General features: G+C 38.5%; 1 protein-coding gene across 4 annotated transcripts in view; it reads left to right on the forward strand.

Annotated features, from left to right (window-relative positions):
* Window positions 1–24,533, forward strand: part of ADAMTS6 (ADAM metallopeptidase with thrombospondin type 1 motif 6) — a 232,850-nt gene that overhangs the window by 77,390 nt on the left and 130,927 nt on the right. For all 4 annotated transcript variants that reach the window (XM_075182881.1, XM_075182890.1, XM_075182867.1 and 1 more), the window contains one exon: window positions 23,581–23,624. In XM_075182881.1, coding sequence (XP_075038982.1) covers window positions 23,581–23,624 — 44 coding nt within the window. The remainder of the gene's footprint in view (window positions 1–23,580; window positions 23,625–24,533) is intronic.

The following is a 24,533-nucleotide window of genomic DNA, read 5'->3' on the forward strand; positions in this document are numbered from 1 at the left end:
TTTTATCTAACAAGTTCCATGTTAGTACAATAATTGTCAGACGCAACAGTTGTTAGCATACAGTCGTCTAAAACATATAAAGGTATAAATGAATTCTGTTATGTATAATATTGGTATGTCTTGTAGGTCATATGTGCTTCCCATTGATGTTCAAGAGACTTGCGTGTGCATTTACTGCATTCAAACGGGCACATAAAGTCTACCAGCCATCCACCTAACCCTTTCTCGATCTCCTCTGCTCGTTCTTATCTCCTCTCTGCTCCCGGACCCTTTTGTCACTCGTCCGGCGCTATATCCTCTTAACCGTCTCCCTTCTGTTTCTGATGTCTGTTTACCCTCCCTTAGGATGTAAGCTGTTATGAGCAGGGCCCTCTTCCCTCCTGTCTCTAGACCTACTCTTCTGCTCAAGTCACTACAATAGCCCTGCCTGGAGTTTCCGGAGTCTCTGTATTATTTGTTTATTGTCCTGTACTGTTCCACCCTGTATAGTCTACTGTTTGTATTATGTATGGCGCTGGGGAAATCTTGTGGCGCCTAATAAATAAAGGATAATAATAATAATCTGGAATCTGTTATTGGAAATATGCAGATGGACACTTTTATAGTGCATTTTTAATGGAGAGGACAGTGTGATATATTATTTCTGTTGGTGTGTTAAATAATACAGCTTTTTACACATCAATCTTGCTTTTCCTTTATGTTTTTCCTAGAACACTTGCAATATATATGCAATTTGTTGTGCTAGTGCATGTGCACATGTGAAGTAGAATGAATGAATATTTAAATATCATTTGTTTCAGAACAGTAGAGTGTTTTCTACTAAACAATCCGTCTCCTTTACTATAAAGAGACAGATCTGCTTGCTCAGTGCTTTCACCAGGATACATATAAAGACTGCAACAGATTTCCAATTCAGATTAATCCCTCTAGAAAAAGCCTTTGTGAGCCTACAGTAGGTCATAATGACCTTTTCTTTAATTTGATATGTATTGTTTTACTGAAGAGCAAAGGACACCAACACAAGTGCAATCATATCTCTCAGCCACTTCATACAACATAAAATATAATATATAAAACATTCTGCAATTGCAACGGTAATTAAACTGCAAGAGATGCTGTGAGCTGCAATCAGCTGTGTCCTATCAAACCACAGTGTGAAAGCTCTTATAGGGCCTCTACATCTGCAATTTAATCCAAGATAAATACAGCGGACATAGAAATCCTTTTACTTAAATATATAAGTATATATTTGCAGACGTGTGCTTTTCCCTGTTAGTCAACGACTGGCCACTACCTTACAATGGCGGTAATTTATGATGGAGTGAGGTGAAATGGTAGTGGCTCTTGCAGAGTATTTGGCTAGATAAAGGATGGATTGAGGCATTCCATATGTATAATAATCTGATTGCAAAAGGTTCTCAATTTGGAACATGGACTTACCACAGACCAATATAATAAAATATTATAAGGGCCTGATTCATTAAGGAAAGTAAAGCAAAAAAAAAAAGAGTAACCTGGGCAAAACCATGTTGCATTGGAGGGGGAGGTAAATTTATAATGTGGGGAAAGATTTATAATTGGAGTAGGAAATGTCCTAGATCAACTTCAAATTTCAGTGTTAAAATAAGGCTATCAAGTATTTGTGTGCTACGTGAAAAAATAGCACATATTTTTCTTATGTGCAAAATAATAAACAAATTTGCTCCCCTTGTATTATAACATGGTTTGTCCAGGAGAAAATATAAATGTACTTCCTTTTTTTTTTTTGTCTTACTTTCCTTAATAAATTAGGCCCTATGTGTGTAACATTTTCTTCTGTGTCAGTCCTGTTTTGCTTATTAGGCCTTGTGAATAACCCACGCTACACTCACCGTACATGTGTCAATTTACATTAAGTTTTTTGAGCCTTTTATGCTAGTTTACTAATGGGGTAGAAGTGGTTACAAAACATTGCAAGGTTAATCTACCAAGTAGCCCACTGTTTTGTATATTGCAGGAAAATAACAAAAAAAAAACACTTCTTAAATTGATTTAAAGGTCATTTTGGATAAACTCCAATGACTTCTGATTCAGCAATTCATTCGGGTATAACATAAATAAAGTAAAATGAAGAATCCTGCCATACAAACCTCCTTTAAAGGATTTGTTATGTCCTTTTTGTCCTTTCTGTTTGTTCAGGGGTTTGTGAACACTCATGTTTTTGTTGAAATTATATTTCCCCTCAAAGTGTGCAGAGATATAGTAAGTAGATTGTTAGTGCGGTGTAAATATTCTGACAGCATTCACTATCCCAGCATGGATATGTCCTTTTCAACATTCTGTGAAGCTAAATAAATTGGGAATTTCAACAAAGATTTTTTTTATTTATCTATTTCTTTATTCCATAAATCTTCAAACCCAGTCAGGAGTGCAACTTAATAAACAACTAAATAAATACATACAACAGAGATATTTGCCCTGCTTCACCTGCCCCCTTGGCCGATACTCATGTACAGGAGCTGGCTGGGCTGAGAGGTCATGGGGGTCCATAGTGGGCTACCTTAGGCTGGGGTCACCAGGTTGCCTGCCTTGTTTTTCCCTTTAAAAAGTTCCTAATAGACTGCTGAGCCGAGTCCACCACCAGGCTAAAATGTGCCAGTCAGCCAGCCCCTGCTCATATATTGACCCTTGATCTTATACTCTTATTTTTTTCAGGGGTGCTCAAACCCAGATAAATACACATAATACTAGGGGCTTTTAACCTGCGGTTTGCATTTCTGCCTTTGATGATCATTTGATTCGAGGGTGTCCTAAGGCATCAACATTTCAGCTTACCTGCCCACTGTAAATCCTGTCTTATCTTCTCTCTTAGGTAGATATTCAATTCAGCGCGATGTGTCTCCGAAACTGTCAGCAGAGACACTTCGACGTGAAGTTCAGGCAGAAATCTCTGCTCATTTTTCCTCGCACCCAATAGAGGTGCGCAGTAAAGTGAGCGGAGATTCCTTACCGTAATAGTCAGGCTTAGCACATTGCCGACATCGAGACGATGTTCTGCGGCACATCACTCCTAATTGAATCATCCCCTCAGAGAACGAAATTCTTTTTCATAATTCCATTGTGTCCATGATCACAATAACCACAGACTTTGTGTGAAATTCCATGGCAGAATCAGTGCATCTGCGTACACAGGTGGCAGCTATCCCTGGCACTGCCACTCTAAATTGTATCACAATGTACGAGATATGTATCATGCTGTTCTTCAGTGGTTTTGTACAAAGTCAGCACTGTTAATAAACAGTTGATCGAGTTACACTTTGGTTAGAAAGATATTCTTGAAATACAAATAGCTTTGTGAGTTTATTGCTAGTTGTTTCTAGCATAGAAGCATAGAATTTGATGGCAGAAAAGAACCTACAAGTGCGTTTTGTTTGTCCTATTTTATGTGTGTTTGTGTTTTCTTTCTTTCTTTTTTTAGGAGGTTATTGTATTTTATTTAGTTTTTTCTCTTAATTAGAATAAAATACGGGCGATGTGTCTTTGAAACGGCCGTGGAGACACCTCATCCCTTTTTTGTTTTTAGTGAAATCTCTGCTGATTTTACCCCATAGAGGTGCGAGCAAATATCAGCGTATATTTCTACCGTACTAAGTGTAAAAATACGCAGCTGAGAACATCGCTGCTAATGGAATCTCCCCATCAGTCTAAACAATAGCCTTAACAATGGCTTTATGTCCCATGCCGTTTTGAATTCTTTTTCAATTTCGAAGCGTGTCCCTCTGCTCTAGAAATCCTCCTCTTATGTTGCTTTGGCTTGCCCATCATGAAATAAATACTGTTCCAGACAAGCTCAGAAGGGAATTCAAGTTCAAGTAAAGTGGTGCCGGAGCCTCGCGAGATCTGCTCCTGCACGTACTTCTGGTTATTACGGTAGAGGAAACTCCGCTCATTTTTGCTTGCAACTCTTCGATTTGAGTTGCATCTCCCCCTGAAAGTGGTATTACACAACTTTTATTGAATATTTTGCATTTTTATTTTTTTTTTTTTTGCTGCTTGGTTTTGAACAGAAAACTATTATGTGGGTAAAATATTTATAGCTGGAGAGTTTATTTAATCACCCAAGTCAGCGACGATACTTCTTAGGCTGGGTAAGGTACACACTCAGGACCTCTTTTAGAGTTGGACGCAATTTACACTCAAATTGTAAGTGTAAATTGCATCCCGTAATTTACACAGTATTTTTAGTGGCACGGATCGACTTAGAATACTGTGCAAATTGCACAAACCCAACCCTTTATCTGGCCCTTTATGGGCCAGCGTTCAAGTGTATCATGCACAGCGCCCTGTAAAGCGGATAATTTAACAAAAAAAATAAAAGTTGGTTATGATGTTCGGGACAGGGAGCACAACTTTTTTTTACAATTAAATTTTTTTTTACTTGGTTTTTTCGTCTCTTGCACCCGCAAAAGTTACGTCTCCTAGAGACCCATCTACGTTTGCTGTCAACTCAAAATAGCGTGAACGTGCCTTTACATTGCTAATCTCACCCACTAGCTCCCCTGTTTTACCTCTCTAAGCGCAGAGAGGTGCAACGGGCAGATCAGTCTCAATCGGGGTGCAAACTGAGACGGATCTTTGGCCAAAACTGCTTTTTGCACTGAACAGAAGGACTTGCGTCCAACTCTAAATCGGGCCCTCAGTGGTTTCAGCCAATGATCAGGCCAGTCACCCAATAAACGACCGTTCAACCCGATATTGTATTAGTGTGTACACTTAGGCGATAAACGAAAGTTGTTAAGAACCATTGATCAAAATTTGCTCTGATTGATCAGCAGAACTATAAATGTTGTTCAGCTATGGAACGACGTCCTTCCAATCCTGCAGTGTGTATGCACTCATGATCAGATCTCCATAGATTTTACAGAGTCATGATCTTTTCAGCCGATGGTTATCACAGTTGAAGAGTACAGATCTCAGGGTAAATCTTTTAAATCATGTATAGTGTGTACACATGAATCGACATGCTGATCAGAACTTTTTTTTTTTTCTTCAGTCGTTAGTAAAATTGTTATAGATACCATATTGGTCGAAAAATTCTGCAGTGTGTACCCAGGCTTAGAAATATGGCAGCCCTGTGAGTAGTTACAGATTTTCTGACAGCTAAGAAAATAAGTATAATTCTCTTCCTACTATTTTACGGTGCTGTTCTACTTTAAGGATTTTCTTTTTGAATATCTGATTTGTCTGCTCAATTCCTCGCCAATAAAGATTGACTCTAGTAAATGTAATTACTTATGCTTTCTTTCATATAAGGCTTACGAGAGGTACAAATGGAGATTAGTTATTTTTTTTCATTATATAGAATACAGTGTGTGACTGTAGATTTGATGTCAGTGTAAAGTACTGGTCTATCAGTAGATTTTAAAAGAAACGTTATTTAGAGGGTTTAGTTCCACTTTAACAAGCTGAAATTGGCTAGTCACGTCCATCTGAAGCCAGGGATCTGCAACAGCTGTTGTATGATTAAGTAAGTTACATACTAGGCCAGGGTTTGCATCAGAGAGAACATTGACCCCGTACATCTTGAGATATTTCCTCGGAATTCAAATTATGTCTTTTCAAAAGACCCAACATTCCAGACTGAAAAGATGAGCAATGTCTGATCAGACTGTGGTGTATGCAAAATAAGAAAAAGATAACGGGGAGGGAGGAACAGGATATGTCTTTAGACAAAGAAAGGGAGGATTTGTATCATTGTATTTTTTTATTTTTTACATTTACACTACTTTCATCTAAGATAGAAGCAAGGCAACACATCTCCTAATACATAGGCAACAAAATATTTCCGATCACAGTGCCGTTAGTCTGCCTCCACTTTTTCTCATTGACAGTGTTTTCAAGCAAAATATTTTGCTTACAATGTTATTTATTAGTCTTTTAATATATTGGTTTAAATGCAATAAAGTTAATCTGCAGTGCACATCACAGTCATGGCTTACCTGTCCACAATCTCATTCCATGGCCCCTTTACAGTTGCATGTAAACACATTGTAAAAGTAATTTTGGCTTGCATAATGGGATGCAATAGATGAAATCTAACTGTTGCCTATTATACTGACTGAGGGACATTTCTGAAAACTGCTCTACTGGTAACAGTGTAGAAAAGGTAACATTGCCCATGACAACCAATCAGATGTTTGTTTTCATTTTCTAAACTGTACTAGACAAATGACAGTTAGAATCTGATTGGTTGCCTTGGATAACATATCCTTTTTCTATACAGGGACCCGTTTTCATAAATGTTCTCCATTGTATGTGTAGGAGAATCATTGTGAAAAAATAGATTTTTGTCTTTAGCCTTAAAAATTTATTAAGAATGTTGAAAATCACCAAGCACTGTCTACCTTAACGTGGACATAGGGATATTAAAGTGGGGTGCTGCCTCTGGGGATTTGAATGGTCTCTCTACCATTCAGATAAAATAGATATAGATACAGTTCCCTGGCGCTCCACCACTAAGTAATGTGAAACAGTCTCTAAATATGTAATAATCACAAACTTTATATAGTGAAATTTTAAAAGGTATATCATATGCTGCTCTGGCCAGAGTATAACAACATAGCAAATATAAATTGTAAACAGACAAAGCTCATAGATAGAATATGGCACATAATCATATGGTAATTTGGGTAAAGAGTCCAAGCCCTCACTTATTACATGATGAAGTGCAGTCCAGTGCAGAGTAATCCCAGTATAGTGACATCTATTCGTAGTCACTTAGACAGGGGTATGACCGTCCCAATAGACGCATGCACGATTCCAAAACGGTCAGTCCAATATGAGAAGGAAAACTCACAGTTTGTGGTCACATATGTCCTTGTTTCCTTCTGGGTGTTCCGGTGATCCTCCTTGCATTCCCCTGAATAGGGAGAGGAAAGCAGTCTATAGATGGGCTTTGCTGCTGTAAAATAGGTGTTTGCTAGAGCATGCGCAGCTGATCCTCTGTGCTCCCAGCTGTAGTAGTCTCCGTCTGTAGCCTCTTCTACCTCGCTTGACGGGCGAATCTCATACGGCTGCAGTTTTACAGTGGATATCGCTTGGGGAGTCACTATTTTGCAGTGAAGTGGGTGTTGGTATGGGTAATATGCAGAGTACCCAACGCGTTTCACCTCAACATTAGAGGCTTCCTCAGGGATGAGTGAATATGCATAAAATGTATTATGTGCAGTAGCATACATCCCGTCACTTAAGTTTTCTAAATTGGGACACAACAATAACCACTCCAAATATGGCGTGCTTGTGTTACATTGAGGAGTGTGATTGCATCACAATGGGTGTGGCCACACCCCATTGGCATGACTAGAACCTCTTCAAGCACTAGACCAGTCCTAACACTCCACCATTTTCCTGGAGACATCTCTCCAATGGTGCTTGCGTAGAGGTGGTGAACGGGACATACCTCACAACTTTCCCAGTATGTCAGGACAGTCGTCCTGGCTGCTAAGACAGTAGGACAGTCCCACAAAATTTCCGACTGACCCACCTTAGTCGGGACAGATGGGATGTACGCATTAGATGGGAGATTCCCAAGTTTATTTAAGTGCACTTCTTTCTTTGTTCATGCACCTTCTTTTTTCTCATCGGTGGTTTAGAAGCGCTCGGTGAGAGAGAGCTCTTCTGAACTGCAGGTAATCCAACCAGTTCTGCTACATTGGGAAAGGTGATGTGAGCTTACAAATATTTTGTGGCAGGACTTATCTCTTTTTTTTATTTTTTTCATGCCACAAAAAATGTAATCACAAAGTAGACGTGTCCGCAGATGTTTAAAATTTGGGAACCATTGGTGTAGCAAGGATGAGTACACATATTTAGCTGTACGTAGCCCTTTTTTTACAAAGTCCGTCCTGCTTGACCATTATGTTAGATGCGTTTCGCTAAGAACAAGTAACACCTTTCTGCGCTTAGCTCGTTCTGTTGAAATTATAAAAGCCTAACTCACCTGTCACAACGCTGCATAATTTATAGATTATCATACATCATGATGTGTAGAGTGTGAGCACCTGTCACACTATTCAGAGAAAACACTGGTGCATGAATTGCACAAATAACGCTAGAAGGTGTGAGAATCACCACATATAACCAACTGTTCTCTTTCATTAATTAAAGAAAAAAATTTTTGTTTCCTGGACCTTAATTGTCGTATTTTAAATCCTAACTTGGTTATTATTCCTTGATAGGGAACAAAAGGGTGCTGCCTGGTCCTGAATGGAAAGCCTTCCCAACAGCCAAACATCCGTCAGCAAAGTCATTAAGCATAGAAATATGTGTGTTAACTGCAAGAGGGAAGTTAAACAAACATGTAATTAATTAACAGTATTTTCCCATTAGGATTGGATGAAAACTGTTGGCTATTTCACTTGTTTGTGATAACAATTTGCACTTGCATTTATTCACATAAAATATATTCACAAGTTACTTATGAGAAGGACTTAGTAATGCTTGTTTTTATCATGACTGAGTTTTGAAATCCAACCACAGAAAAAATAGTTCAGGCTGGTGATGTCATGCAGTTGGGCTGGGTCTCTTTATTGAATACATGCTCTCCAGAAGACAGGTCAGGGGGTAGATGTATCAAGCTGAGAGTTTTCCGGCGGTTTTGAAAAATGGAGATGTTGCCTATAGCAACCAATCAGATTCTAGCTAGCAATTTGTAGTATGTACTAAAGAAATGATAACTAGAATCTGATTGGTTTCTCAAACCCGCCAGAAAACTCTCAGCTTGATACATTTACCCCTGGATGTACAGAAAAGACTATTCTTGACAAAACGCTTCTAAATAGTGAACTATTTGCAGTAAGAGTATAACTAAGCCATACGATCTAATGCACATGCTCTGGGGGTGCAGTAGAGCAATGTCTGTCTGTACCAGTCCTCTCTGGCCACACAGTCATTATAACCTGGGATCCTTTTTATTGAGCAGCTGCTTAGGAAAAGCAAACATTCATAGCTGGTTCAACATTTACATAGAGTATGAATAACAAGACAGTAACATCACCTACTCCATACAATTCCTATGCGGGGGTGGAGCAATCGGCCCGATCACCCCATTTGTACAAGTTAGTGTTGGTTCGTGACGAACCAACACTAACCGTTCGTCTGTCATGTTTTTACAGGAGGAACAGGCGAAAATCTAAAAGAAAGCCATAAGAGATCATATATATCACTTTCTATGATATATGGTGTTTATAATAGATTACAATGACTAAATAGTGGCTTGTTAGAATAAGTGAACATTTTCAATAAATATTTCTCTATGGGGTATCTTGTATCATCATCATCATTTATTTTTATAGCGCCACTAATTCCGCAGCGCTGCACAGAAAAGTCATTCACATCAGTCCATGCCCCATTGGAGCTTAGTCTAAATTCCCTAATATAGACACACACTCACACACCACAGACACAGACACAGAGGGAGACAGACAGACAGAGACTAGGGTAAATTTTTGATAGCAGCCAATTAACCTACCAGTAGGTTTTTGGAGTGTGGGAGGAAACCGGAGCACCCGGAGAAAACCCACGCAAACACAGGGAGAGCATACGAACTCCACACAGATAAGGCCACGGTAGGGAATCAAACTCATGACCCCAGTGCTGTGAGGCAGAAGTGCTAACCACTGGGCCACTGTACCTAGTAGGTACTTATTTTGAATATATCCGATGTTTAAAAGTGCACCTGTCATAAATACTCGGTGAAGGCAGACATTTTCGGTCTACTAGGAACCAGTCGACAGGCTCATGAATATTGGTTCAACCTTCATTGTGTGTAGACGCCAGGCCCGCTTTGAGGCTTCACTCCATCTCCAAGGTAAAAGAGACTAACGCTTTTTGTGATCTAACGTGTAACACTAACACTGGCTGTAATGTTGTTCTCCTAACATTGTCATTGTGTTCCTTTGATTGGTGCTGTGCCCCATAACCAGTCATTATCAGTTGTTTATTAGCTGTTAAATAAGGAAAACCTGGTATAAAGGTTTGGAATGTTTGCGAACTCAAGTCTGTCTCTCTTTGTATCATTTGCTTTTTTTGCCTCTGTTGCCAGCACGCTTAAATTTGTTTATTCATTCATGTTTTGGCAGATGTAAATGTTTTAAGAACTGAACGTGTGCTCCATCTTGCCAAAAAAGCTACTAAGTCACTAGCGCATTTGGCAGGTTGTCCTGGCGTATTTATTCGCTTACAACATTTTGTACTTTGTTGGGAAATCAAGCGAATGTTAGCAGTTTAACATGTAGTTTTTAGTGTTTCTATTATGTGAATAAAGGGACAATCTAAATGTAATTGATGGGGCCCAGTCAAGTGGTTACAGGAATTTGATTTGGAATTTGTGACATTGTCCCTCTGTTGGATTGTGCAATAATTTTTTGGGGTAAGTCTAATGTTATCAGTGTTTATTTATTAATTAATTGCTACTGAAGGTCTTTCAAACATTGTCTGAAAGCATACACAATGTATTAGAATGCAATTGTATTTATATAATGTTGTACAATATATTTACCGACTGTCCAATTAAGACATCAATATTGTACATTATAATCCAGGCTTGGCTAACCTGTGGCCCTCCAGGTGTTGTGAAACTACAATCCCCAGCATGCTTTGCCAATATATAGTAATTTATTGCTGGAAGGGTATGCTGGGACTTGTAGTTTCACACCTGGAGTGTCACAGGTTAGCCAAGCCTGTTATAAACTATGGAGGCTGAAAGCCCTATAAATACCCAGTGGACACATTTAGCCCGTGCTCTACCTGTCAGACAGGACGGCTTTAACCAAATAAACTATCTTGAAATAAACAATGATAAGTTACACTTTAGCGTATAAGAGCCGTAATTGGTAGGTATTGTGTAGTTTCATGCACAGTACATCTCCTAAATAAAGCACTCGCAGCAGTATGTGTTGACAATGTACAAGTGAAGAAATTGCACTTTTTGAATTTATTTTCTCACTGTCACATTTTATGAAAACCAGGACAGTATTCCTTCCAAAATTAATTTATTTTGTCAGCTGATTATATTGACAAAATAATTGACCAGAATGTATTAATAGTATGTCCTATCACTGTCAATTCTGGAGTCTGAGCCTCAGCCAAAGCTGTTTCCTTATAGAACTGCTGCCGATTACCAGCTGTGGATATCCTGGTGTGCTCGATGACAGCTCTGATCTTCCTGCTTTACATACTCACTTTTTCAGGCTGAAGAAAAATAGTTGTAACACTATCTTATCACTGCTTAATCTTTCCACTTCCTGTGTAAGCTGTCCATATATGAACATATACAACCAATCAGGCTTAGTGGATCTTTGTTCAGCTTGGTCACCTATATGATGGAGTGGGATTGACCATTGAACAATAGCTATCAGCTAAACAAATTTCCACCAATCAAATGTTCATATGGTATTATAAGTGTAAAACAATCACTTTTGTTCAAATCACAGCACATATGGCTCGCCCTATGTTGGTCACACAAGCTGTAAGTCAGTCATTCATTCTAATAGATGAATAACAGGATTGATGTCTTATTTGCCCACATGTGCTAGGCCAAACTGCACAAATCTGTTCATTCTGGCCTGTGACCAAACCACCAGATGATACAATAAAGCTGGCTACAAATGTACGCTTACTGTTTCCATTTTGGCCAGTGACTTCACTCAGATGCCGATGGTGTCCTTTGACTAATCAAATGTGATTTGATCTTTTGAGGCTAATACACACAGGTACTTTTCACTAGCCCATGATGACAATATCAGCTGTGTTCACTACTTAATAAATGCAGCCTGACTTTTACTGTAGATAAGGCTAATTCAGATCTGGATTAAGGATCTAGGGGGCCCAGGGCACGTAAGACAGGGGCGCCCCTATAGTCTAAAATGAGTATTCTGTGTGCACTACTGTTAGGTGCACACAGCTCTCCCTTCACAGGCAGTACAGTGTGAAACTGGACATACCTCCCAACTGTCCTTTTTGTCTCACTTAGTCAGGATTTAGTCCAACAGTCACCCAAGTTCTGGACTGCCCCACCAGATTTAGCACAGTTGGTAGACTCTTTCCTGTTCTTGCACATTCACTACCTGCAGTTGCTGGTGTCTGAAGCTCAGTTGCTGCTTATCTGGATCCTGGAATGTTGGAGGAACTATTTGGAAAAATTATAAGTATATGAAATTTAGAAAGCTCAAAGCAGCCCCAACATTAAATCAATAGCACCTACATTTAATAATTAGGCCTCCCTCCATGCAATCAGCCCCCAAACAATAAATTACTTAAAAAATATATAATGCTAGTGCAACTGTCTCGTGGCAATTAGCGATCCTACATGCTGCTGTGAGAAGAAAATCTCAGTCTCTAATTCATAACATATATATAAATATATATATATATATATATATATATATATATATATATATATATATATATATAAAACTTTCAGCACACAGTATGGATCATACTAAGTGTGATGTGTGAAATAAAAAATGAGAACTGTGATCATATTAACATGTACAATGATACAAAGTGATCTCTCACTTAATTGGTCAGTGATGCAATTTGACAAAGTACATGTTAATATGATCACAGTTCTCATTTTTTTATTTCACACATTTATATTGCACCTAGTATGATCCGTACTGTGTACTGACAGTTTATATGCAAACATTAAATTAATGGTTTTCACATTTGATAAATAGACCAGTTTCCCTCTAACCAGTCCTAACATTAAATTAATTGAATTCCAATTTTGTAAATAAACCTATTTCCCTCCCCCCCCCAAAACAGCATTTACGATTAATATAATTATTTTCCACAACCATTCAGACATTAAATAATCCATATTCACACTTAATAATTAGACCTCATTCTCCCCAAACTTATCCCCACATTCACTTAATAGCCCCCAAGCCACACCAGCATTAAATTAAAGGGCCCATCACCGCACCTTAAATTAATAGGCTCCACTATAAAAATAAATAACCCCACAAATAAAATTGCACCCATGAAATAATTATCCCTTACCCACACTCCATTAAATTAATAACCTATCTCCTACATTATAATAAGACCCCCCCCCCCTCCCTTCCCTCACACCTTGTTCCAACTGGGCTGTGATGGAGAGGTAGACTCTTCTCTATGCCTCTCTTGTAGCCTGCATACATGGGATGACACTGTCATGTGGTGCGTGAGAGAGAGGGCCTAGGGAATGTGCCCCCGGAGCCCACTTTAATACCCCTCTGGGTTAATTGAATCCTAAGAGGAATGTGTCTACAGTGTACACCAAACTTCAGAGTGATTGATGGATGGATCATAAATGCAGCATGTCCTATTGCCTAATGCCATTTGTACAAGTTCTATGTATCAAGTGATATGGGGACACATAGTACAGTGGTGGACTAATTTAGTTGAAATAATCAAACTGTCTAACCCAACCTGCACATATGCCTAGTATGAGGCAAGCTGATCTACGGTGAGATGGCAGAACAGAACAGAACAGAGCAGATGGAGACTCTGCGGTCACCTAAGCCTGCTTTGTGGAATAACTTATTTCGATTTGACCCTGTAGTGTAGTAGATTCAAATAATTATCCATATTTGGTTTAAGTTCTCCGTAAACCAATCTTTTTAGATGTTGTTTAATCATGCTCTCGGTCGCTTGCACCAACCATATGCTAGAGTAATTGCTGACTTCTCTAACATATCAGTGTCAAGGCCAGTCAGATTAAATATCGTATTCCTCACGAAAAGTGTCCTATGATCAGTGATGAGCAGGATGTGTCAGATATGACTAATTTCTTGGAGAACTGTCTCCTGGTTCCCTGCTGAGTTGGAAGGCCACACTGCCAACATAGTGAGAATAGAGAAGTGTTAACATGACTGAAAGGTCAAACAGACTCCTACCTCTTTCCTGTGTGAGTTCATTTCTGTGCACTCCTCCTCTCAGTGGTGGAGCTGGATATTTAGGAGAACAGAAAGGTCAAACGGGATTCCTTTGAGTAGAGTCATAAAACATAGCCTTTTTTTTCACAGTTTTTCCTTTGTTTTAATGAGAGTGCAGGAAACAATAGAGTCTTGGCATTTTCAGAGTGTTTATAGAAACCGGTTACTACAGAGCTGTTAAACTTCGTATTAGTGCAGTTTCCACAGAATTTAATCAGAAGACGGATTTATTATGCTAACGTGACTTATATAATTTTCTGTATATTGGGTTTTCCATATCAACATGACATTAGTCGTTACTGGAGCCGTGTAACAGATTTGCGCAGAACTCAGACAGAAGCTCTTTGTCTGTATTTGCCGTGGGCCAAAGTTCTGCTACTATACATTATATTAATTCCTGTGAAATTAGGTCACTGCCTTAGTTTTTTGGATGCTCAAATACAACACGTACAATTAAAACATTATTGCGTTATGCCAGAACCAAATAGATCTTTATTAGGTGGTACTATTCCATAAAATACATTTGGCCTCTTGAACTGAATGAAGCTTTCTAGAAGAATAGAAGCACTGTCCAAATATGTGCATTTGTCTTCTCAGGCATACTGTGGCACTCACAGCTCGAAAACATTTGTAAACCTTTCCAGGCCATATGTTTGTTTATTTTTTTATTCAAAGCAGTGGCCTGGCTTTGTTATAGTTGAAATAAAAAATACCAGTGGAAATTGTACGTGGACGATCTTGTGGCTCTTGAGTTGTGTCTATAATTTGTTCCTTTGTGGGTTTGTCACTTTCCAAAGTGAATGTGACAGGCAAGTTCAAAAGTGTAGCTATAATGCTAAAAAATAAAAAAAATTAAAATCCCTTAACAAAGAATAAAAATGCTCTCTCTCGCGGGGCAGGAACTGATGTGAGTGAGTTCTCTGTACAGCGCTGCGGAATTAGTGGCGCTATATAAATAAATGGTGATGATGAATGAATATATATATATATATATATATATATATATATATATATATATATATATATATATATATATATATATATATCTTAAATAACCTTGCGTATGCTTCTCCCAAAAGTGTAGGTCCTATATATATATATATATATATATATATATATATATATATATATAATATATATATATATATATATATATATATATATATATATATATATATATATATATATATATATATATATATATGGCTCATGACAAACTAATCACATGGGAGCTCGTACGAAGACCAAGGGTTATTTCGTAAACTAGTGCATAAAGTTGAACATGTGCTATATGTTTGAAAACACTAGCCTGTTTAAACGTGGTATCTGATTGGTTGCAACTGGTCACAGCACATCCTGTCACTTTTTGCAGAATGTTATATTATAATCCCTGTATTTGACATTGATTGAGCTGTGAGGCGTTTGAAAGGAGGGTGTGACAACTTGGGAGAAGGCCATATAGTTTTGGTCCGCAGCCACAGCTAACCAATCGCGTGCCAGCTTTATGGTAGGAGGAAGGAAAAACCCTTTAACCAGAGTACTGTTTTTTAAACTACAAATCTTGGAAACACTCATGTGTGTGCATAGAGTTACAGATGCCTCAGTACTAGGCTGATGTACTCAACAAATCAGTTCATTCTCCTCATACACACAGTATAAAAATAAAATAATATTATTTTAAGCACATCAATAGCACTCCTTTGGGGCCATTGAATAATGTTGCCTTACATTTAACATCTGATTTTCTTATGTCCAGGAAGGCAATTTACTTCATGAAACTGATGTTGAAGACTCACAGACATTAAATCAAAATATTTAAAGATTGTAAGCTCCATTGAGTCTTCTAAGTACGCTAACCTTCTGTTTCATTGTATGTTCTTATATTATTATCAGTTTTTAACTTGGACGGTGCTGCAGAATATTATGACGTTGTATTAATAAAATAAAGAATAACAGTGGAAGAATTAATAATTCATAATCATTTTCATCAGCAAACACTAGGTGGTACATTTACTAAACTGGGTTTGAAAAAGTGGAGATGTTGCCTATAGCAACCAATCAGATTCCAGCTGTCATTTTGTAGAATGCAATAAATAAATAAGAACTAGAATCTGATTGGTTGCTCTAGGCAACATCTCCACTTTTCCAAACCCGCAGTTTAGTAAATCTAGCCCTAGAAGTCTCTGTTGATCTTGAATAGGCCATAAAAATACCCAGGGAGGAATGCAGATCCTTCCTGACCCTTTAATGGCAGTCAGGTTACTTATCTGGATCAATAATTTATTACTTATATAGCTACCAATACTGTTCTCTGTCAGAAATGCATCCAATCCATTTTAATTCTTTCTTTATTAACCTACCAGTTTACCTCTCCCAGGCATTTAGTTCAGACCTCAGGTCAGTGGGTATTTTCAGGGTGGTCTTGCCACACCTTTTCATATAGAAGTGCGGTTGACACCACAAGTTTCTTGCCTCATAGTGCTGAAGGGGAACCTTGCCTACTCCCAATAGCAAACTGTCAATCCGTCGCTTATTGTTTATTAGGAAAAAATTATTTATTTAAATAAATTGTTTGTTCAAGGATTATTCCCTGCCATCTCAGTCCTGGGATGACAGTAGAGATATGAGGATTGCGGTGGTACATGTACCATCGCATTCCTTGTTAAATAGACTTCCCCCCACGCTTTGAATGTGGAAGCATCGCCGGACTTCTCCACTCTAACCTTTTCGTTGGCGTCAGCTCCTTGACAGTTAGGCAGAAGCCATATCTCCAGTGAAAACACCCACTTTTCCTGCGAAAATTGGTGTTTTCACTGGAAAAAACATCTCCTTTTAATAAATAGAGCCCTGAGTATTTAAGTATGTTTTTTGTTTTTTTTCCTTAAGAATCCTGACAATGGCACGACCAGAATAAAGGCATAATAATTTTAATTAGAATTTTTAATTTATTTATTATTAGTTTTTAAATATCATATTTTATTTTTTTTAACGATTCTTCTCTTCTGCAAATTGCATTTCCTAAATGTTTGTACTCCAAAATATATATTTTTTTTCCAGAGCCACATCTGGGAGGACTGCTACCACACAGTCCTATTTATAGGCCAGACATTTGAATATTTGTGGCAGTCTTTAAAATCAAACAAAACTAATAATAGAAAAAGTTATTTTTGTTATAACATACATTATATTATACATTTCCTCCCCTTGGCTGGAGTCTGTCCTCTTTGGTTTGGAATTTCTTTAAGGAGGCTGGCAAATAAAATTGGATGAATATTTCATTTTGGGTGTAGGAGCGCTGTTGTGGTATACCACGTTCTTTTCTATCAAGCAGACAGCGCATTTTAGGCAGGAAAAAAACTGGTTGTTTTCTTTATTGTTGAAAGGATTGTGTTCCATGTAAAACACACAATGTTATTAAAATAGGGGGTTATGGCTTGCATAGCCACCGCACTCCCGCTGACAAAATGTTATATATTTAACACCTTTATTCCTGAATGTAAGAAGAATCTACAGAACTTGATGCAGCAAACATGTATGGAGTATTACATGAGACGTGGCAAGGCAGCTTTTAATATTCTAATTGTCCCCTCATACGTGGTGATCCCCATGACGTCTGGCCACACGTGTGCGCAGGTTAAGTCATTAAAAAATAGGGCCAAACAGCCGCATAATAAACAATTTCCAGATACCCACTATTAGTCCTAGTGAGTGGAAATGCATACCAAACGCATTTCACATGTTTCAACGTTTGTTTGTTACTATCATTTGTACAAGTGTTGGGCCGTTCTTACCTGAGGTCAATGCCTGCGGATAGAATAAGATGTACTCTGAAATCCGGGGCACAAATAGAATATTGCCACAATGCCAGTACCAGCGGTAGTGTGTATAGTACACTAAAAATAATGGTTTATAGGGTTGTACCCAATTATATGTGTTTTACTAGCTTTTTTTTTTTTTAAAAAAAAAAAGCTAATAAAGTGCATGTAATTAACATCAGTGTATATGATGTCTAAAGATGTTGTTTCCAATTTCCAGGTCAGCAAATGATTTCTCAGAAGGGTCAGTAATCAACTAAATTTGCTTTTCTGATAATGAAATCTGATCAGATTTATAATTTTTTTTTTTTTGGGTAGGGGGGGGATGTCAACACAAAAACATGGACTTATTGAGAGTCATTCTGCATATTTGTATAGAGTTGTCTCTTTCCAGATCATTTTGGTTTTGGTTTTTCAGACGAATTACTGATTCTGAGTTGCTGTTACATGTTTGGCACTATTGTTGTCATAGTATGGAGTATATACATAGCAGAAGGCTGGCTCTGCGGCTATATCAGATAATAGGGTATGATCAAGCACACAATGACACACATCCATAGCCATTTCAGCATGGTCTCTATTAACTGGCATTTGTAATGTACCACTCCCTACAGAACAGCCATTTGACAATAGAATATTTATTTTAATATTCGGGTTTGCGATCCTATGGAAGCAAATGAAATCGTTGTAATAGTGAGAAATATTTGTAGCTGCAATTAATTACCCATAGAGTACATGTATGGATTTTAATTTTCAGACAGGAACATTAATGCCCGTTTTTAGAAGCCAAATTGAAGAATACAGCAGGGCTGGACCAGGAATCTTTGGTTATAGATTTATCAACATTGAGCTTAAAAGTATGCCACAGTGAAGACTTGTATAGATTGACATTTAAGTATAGTGTTGCTAAAAAATAATCCCAAGGGTCATTGAGTTGTTAAATACATCTGGTTAGAGATCATAATATGACGATGTCATGGCTGCCTTACAGCTGAATCACTGTGCTGATCCAAATGCAGTCCCCTCCCTTTCAGGCTTGTATGCGTTACCTCTGATAATGGAATTTCACTTTTAAATAGTAAATAGTTTGAGAAGACGATTGTAGAAGATTTTTTAAAATTTAATGTTGTCAAAATGCAGTACTTAAACTATTAGAAACAATATTACATATTAAAAAAAACTGTCTATTAGGAAGAAATTAGTAGTTTATTAATGTATTTAACCATGAAATAATAGAACATTTATGTATACACCCGAATTCTTCATGGAGCAGATGTGAAGATACACGTATGGTGACGAATATATGTCTAGGTCTGCTCTGGTCTACTAGACAGGACACTGTAGGATACGTCCAATTCCTATGTGGAATATAAAATCACAAAAGAATGCACAGAAAAAAAAAACTATTCAACTAATGTTGTCTGTTAACAATATTAATGAGAAAACATTAACAAATAAAAAAAGTTTTCCCCATGAAATACATTTATTAGTATGTAATGAATGTCTACTGTACTTAAAATAAATATTTACATTGCTGCTGATTGCAAACACATGTAATAGCATGCATACACAGCCGTCATCACTAGTAATCGGCACTTGGACGAGACCTGTAGCTGGAGCAAGGGATTCAGCTGAAAAACAAGTACTTTTAAGATGCCCAGAGCTTGAATCTAATGCTCTGTTGCGTACATATGCAAACCCAGGGAGGGTTTCCTAGTGCCTGGAAACCCCCCTCCAAGCCTGGGGCACTGTATAATTATTGAGCTGGCTGGACCCTGCCCCCGCATCACACGGCTCTGCTTGAAAAGGGAGAGCTGTGTGCACCTAACAGTAGTGCATGCAGCATTGCCCATGTATATTATAGGGATATAAAGAGTTGGAAAGCAGCCAAGCACTGTCTAATATTATAGCCACGCCCCCCATGCATGCTTGTCATGCCCACTGGCAACATGGTGTGGAAACCCCCCTCTACAAATTCTGTGTTTGCCCCTGGCGTACGCACAGGTTTGGCACTCCCTTACTGTGCATTGACTACGGGCAAATGCCCCTTCCCCGCCCTGTTCCCTCCTTGAAATCGTAGGCTGAAGTAAGTATCTTTTGTGCTTGCAAAGGAATTGAACGTGGCAGCGTTCTGGGGCGTGTGGTCCGGTTGTGAGCATGCACCCAATGATTTTGCGGATTGTACACACAAAATCGCTGTTTACATCCCTTGGTGAATCAGGTCCTCTGTATATTTACTGAAAAGAGATATATGCTTCTGTTTAATTGTTTAGGACCCCCCATCTTGATTAGTAGTTGTGCACATTTGTAGGCCGTTGTTTCCTGTCTCAATTAAGTGTCTCGTTTAAAATTAACTAAAATTTAGCCATTGATTCTGAAAGCCAGTAAGGACATCCTAAAACTAAACTGGATAGATGGCAAGACTGCATTTGTGTCTGTGGAGAGTGCAGCGTCCTATTAAATAAATCTGGACATCATTGAACACTACCCAGCCAATTTGGAGCTGAGTGGCATTTGAAGTTCGTATGTCTATTTTAAGGAACATAAACCTCCTTGTTGAGTAGTGTTAATGGTTAATACAAGGAGAATAACATTTTTTTTAAGCAGCAGGTCATTACAAAGATCCATCCTAGCCTTTTCTTTTCCTACTGGCCTATCTCCAGTTGGCGTCAGGCCAGACCCTGTAAGCATTTTGTAGCCTGCGGTTTACACCAGCTTGCTGAAAACGCCGACACTCCAAGTCGCTGGCACATAATTAAACTGATTTGTGGTTTGACCATTGGAACTGCAGTACACAACTGTGACCAAATATGCTACACTGTAAGAAAATAATGCAAGTCCTCTCCAAGTATTTTATAGTTTACCAGTGTATGGGGTAGTTTGGCAACGCATTCTTTCAGCTTTCAAGCAGCTAGGTCAGTGCCCTTAAAGATCTTTTTTTGTGGTAATGATGGGAGTTGCTACCATTGTATAGTACTCTCAAATGTGTTTTATAGCTTAAGTTCAGTATTGTGAGTTCTTATTGAGGTTGGCTAGTAGTGAAATAAAACATATACTCATTCTCTCACCTTTTTTGACATGTGTGATCTGATGCACGTGCAGATGCAAACATTTTACTCAGCAGTACTTGTACTTAGCCTGAATGATATAGATATATATCTATATATATCTATATATATCTATATATATATATATATATATATATATATATATATATATATATATATATGTGTATATATATGTGTATATATATACAAGTTAACCTGTTCATGATACTCATGCATTCTAGTCGAATCAAGCTACTTACGGTGTTAAAAAGGTTCTTGTCATGCATTTGGGCCTGCCCAGGCCTCCTCAGGGGAAGAGCGTTACTTACCGACGCAAGCGCCCTTTTTTAACGTGGTTTTGTCCACATGTCACCACCTCATCATTTTTCTCCATCACCTCATCCTTCATCTTCATCGCCACATCCTTCATCAAGCTACTTAAGGTGTTAAAGACTCCCCACTGTCACCCCCGGCAACCACCAACCACTCCCAACTGTCACTTCTCCTTCAAGAAATATATAGGTCAGTGTATAACTCTGCCCAGCAGGTGGTGCTGCAGCTTGTTGTTTTTTTTTTTCACACACGCCACTAGGCATTTATATAGTAGATAAATACTATATATATTGAATGATATATATATATATATGTTTTTTATTGATTTTACATGAATACTACATACAGCTCTATTATGCATGTGTATTCTACATACTTATGAAAAAAAAACACAGAGGTTACCATTTGTAGGGTTTTAACCAAACTGACCAGTATTGATGTTGTAATTCCCTCTAATGTGTATTATATGAGGATATATGGTGTGTACACAGGTTGGCTTCTTTAAGGGTATCCTTAAACCCCCACTAATGCTGTATATAATACAGGGTTTGATTTATTTATTTTTTGTTTGTTTGTGTGTATGTTTGTTAGCCCACATAGTCAGTTGGAAAATAATAAAAGATTTTGTGTACAACTAGTCATGTTTATACTGCTGTGTTTCACCCAATTTGCTGCAATAATGTGAGTCACATCTCTTTAAATGGGTATATATTTCATATACTTTCATCTATTGACTGTGTTGCAGTGCATGCTTCTAAAGGGTTTTCACTTGGTATGACTAAATGCACAAGATTGTTTAGCCCCCATTGCCCATGTGCTTCAGCTGAAACGGCTGTAAAACGGGTCATTGATCGCTGTTCTGATCGCAAGGGTCATTTACACAGCCATGCATCTATCATCATCATCACCATTTATTTATATAGTGCCACTGATTCCTCATTGCTGTACAGATAACTCATTCACATCAGTCCCTGCCCCATTGGAGCTTACAGTCTAAATTCCCTAACATACACACGCAGACAGACAAAGACTAGGGTAAATTTTTTGATGGCAGCCAATTAATCTACCAGTATGTTTTTGGCGTGTGGGAGGAAACCAGAACACCCGGAGGAAACCCACGCAAACACAGGGAGAACATACAAACTCCACATAGATAAGGCCATGGTTGGGAATTGAACTCATGACCCCAGCGCTGTGAGGCAGAAGTGATAACCACTTAGCCACCGTGCTGCCCACAAGTTCCATAGCGCTTTACAATTGGGATTAATAAAACAATAAGGGTAATACATACAGACAGAGAGGTAAGAGAACCCTGCTCGCAAGCTTACAATCTATAGGACAATGGGAGTTTGAATCACAAGGGCATGTGCTACATCATATTGCACATTGGACCAGCTAGAATGCAAAGGTAAAAGTAATGAGTGGGATGTGTGTGTGCCAATGTTGGTCAGAGGGTTGTTGTCTTGTGTTAGCTGTGTAGAGGGTGGTAGTAGGGGAGATTAAGATAGTGGTTGAGGAATGTCATAAGCTTGTCTAAAGAGGTGGGTTTTCAGAGAACGCTTGAAGGTTTGCAGACTAGAGGAAAGTCTTACTGTGCAAGGGAGGGAACTCCACAAAGTGGGTGCAGCCCGAAAAAAGTCCTGTAACCGAGAATGGGAGGATGTGATGAGAGTGGAAGAGAGACGTAGATCTTGTGCAGAACGGAGGTGTCGAGTTGGGAGATATTTTGAGACAAGTGAGGAAATGTATGTCTGTGCAATTTTGTTGACGGCCTTGTATGTTAGTAGAAAATTTTTATATTTGATTCGTTGGAATACAGGCAGCCAATGTAGAGACTGACAGAGTGGCTCAGCAGAGGAAGAACAGTTTGCAAGGAAAATCAATCTAGCTGCTGCGTTCATAATAGATTGTAGGGATTCAAGTCTGACTTTGGGAAGACCAGTAATGGGTGTATGTTGATGGAGGATAATGGGAACAAAATATGGCAAGTTGCATCTGTGCTCTGTTGGGCCTTTGCGATCCTCATAGTGATCCATTTGTTCCATTCAAATGCAATCGAACAGAATACAGCTCAAGCGGAGAGACAATGCATGCTGAACGCCTGTGTGCACACACCCATAAAATAATATGCTCTATATAATATACTTCTTCTAAGCATGATTGTGATTTCTGTGTATTTATGAATAGGTTTTTAATGTCTTTATCTAGTGTCATTGAGTGGAAATATTTCCACAAAACAGTATTATCGCCTATGTCTTTAGTTTTGACTAATTCCTAGAAATATATCCAGAAATGTTACTGCTAATTATTTTATGAAGGTGAACATTGTTTTTACATTTAACCGTTTAGTAGCTAATGCATTATTACTGTGAGCGTCATTCATTTTACTGTAATGTAATTGCCATCTTCACTTTTATCTATTTACAGGTATGACATCTGCACGTACAAAAACAAGCCTTGCGGTACTCTGGGTAAGTGTCCTGCATATTGTGGGTGTCAGTCAGAGATTTTGTGATGTATGTTTTAGGAATGGTTTCAATTTCTTTACGTCATTTTGTAACCTGGACATATATTGCTTGAAACGGGATGATATTTCCACTCTAAACAAGGTTGTTGGTTTTTTTGTATTCATCTGGTGACAGTATTTATTTGTTGAAATTAAAAATTAAAAGATTTTTGTATGCAGACGCCAATTAATATGTGAAATTATTTTATCTTTGAAGTTATTGGTTGTTCGCCTTTTGTATCTTTGTCTGAATTAATTAACTCTTTTATTGTACAATGCTGCTGTCCCTCCCAATAATCTCCCACTTGGTTGACAACATAACTCTCTCCTGTCACCCAAGTCCACTGCCTTGGAGTCACCCTTGACTCAGCCCTCAGCTTTACTCCTCATGTCCAGTCCTTAACCAAATCCTGCCACTTCCTCCTCCATAACATCACCAAAATCTGTCCCTTTCTCTCCCAGGAAGCAACCAAAATCCTGGTCCTTTCACTCATCATTTCTCTCCTTGTCTATTGCGACCTCCTTCCTGTCTCTCACTTGTATGACCTTCAGTCCACAGAGAATTCTGCGGGTGGGCTCATCTTCCTCTCCCATCACTCCTCTTCCGCTTCACTGCGTAAATCCCGCCATTGGCTTCCTATCTGTTTAAGCATTCAGTTCAAGCTCCTTGCCCTCACTTACAAAGCCCTTACCAACATTTCTTCCCCTTACATTTCTGACCTTGTCTTGAGGTACATACTGTACTTACCCGACCTCTCCGCCTCTGACCTCCGCCTCAATTCACCTTTACATATCTCCTCCCATGTTCGCCTTCAAGACTTCTGCCACACTGCCCCCATTCTTTGGAACTCCCTACCCGCCTCACTCTACTCTC

Source organism: Mixophyes fleayi, chromosome 1 (genome assembly GCF_038048845.1).
Source record: "Mixophyes fleayi isolate aMixFle1 chromosome 1, aMixFle1.hap1, whole genome shotgun sequence".
NCBI classification, from domain to species: Eukaryota; Metazoa; Chordata; class Amphibia; order Anura; family Limnodynastidae; genus Mixophyes; species Mixophyes fleayi.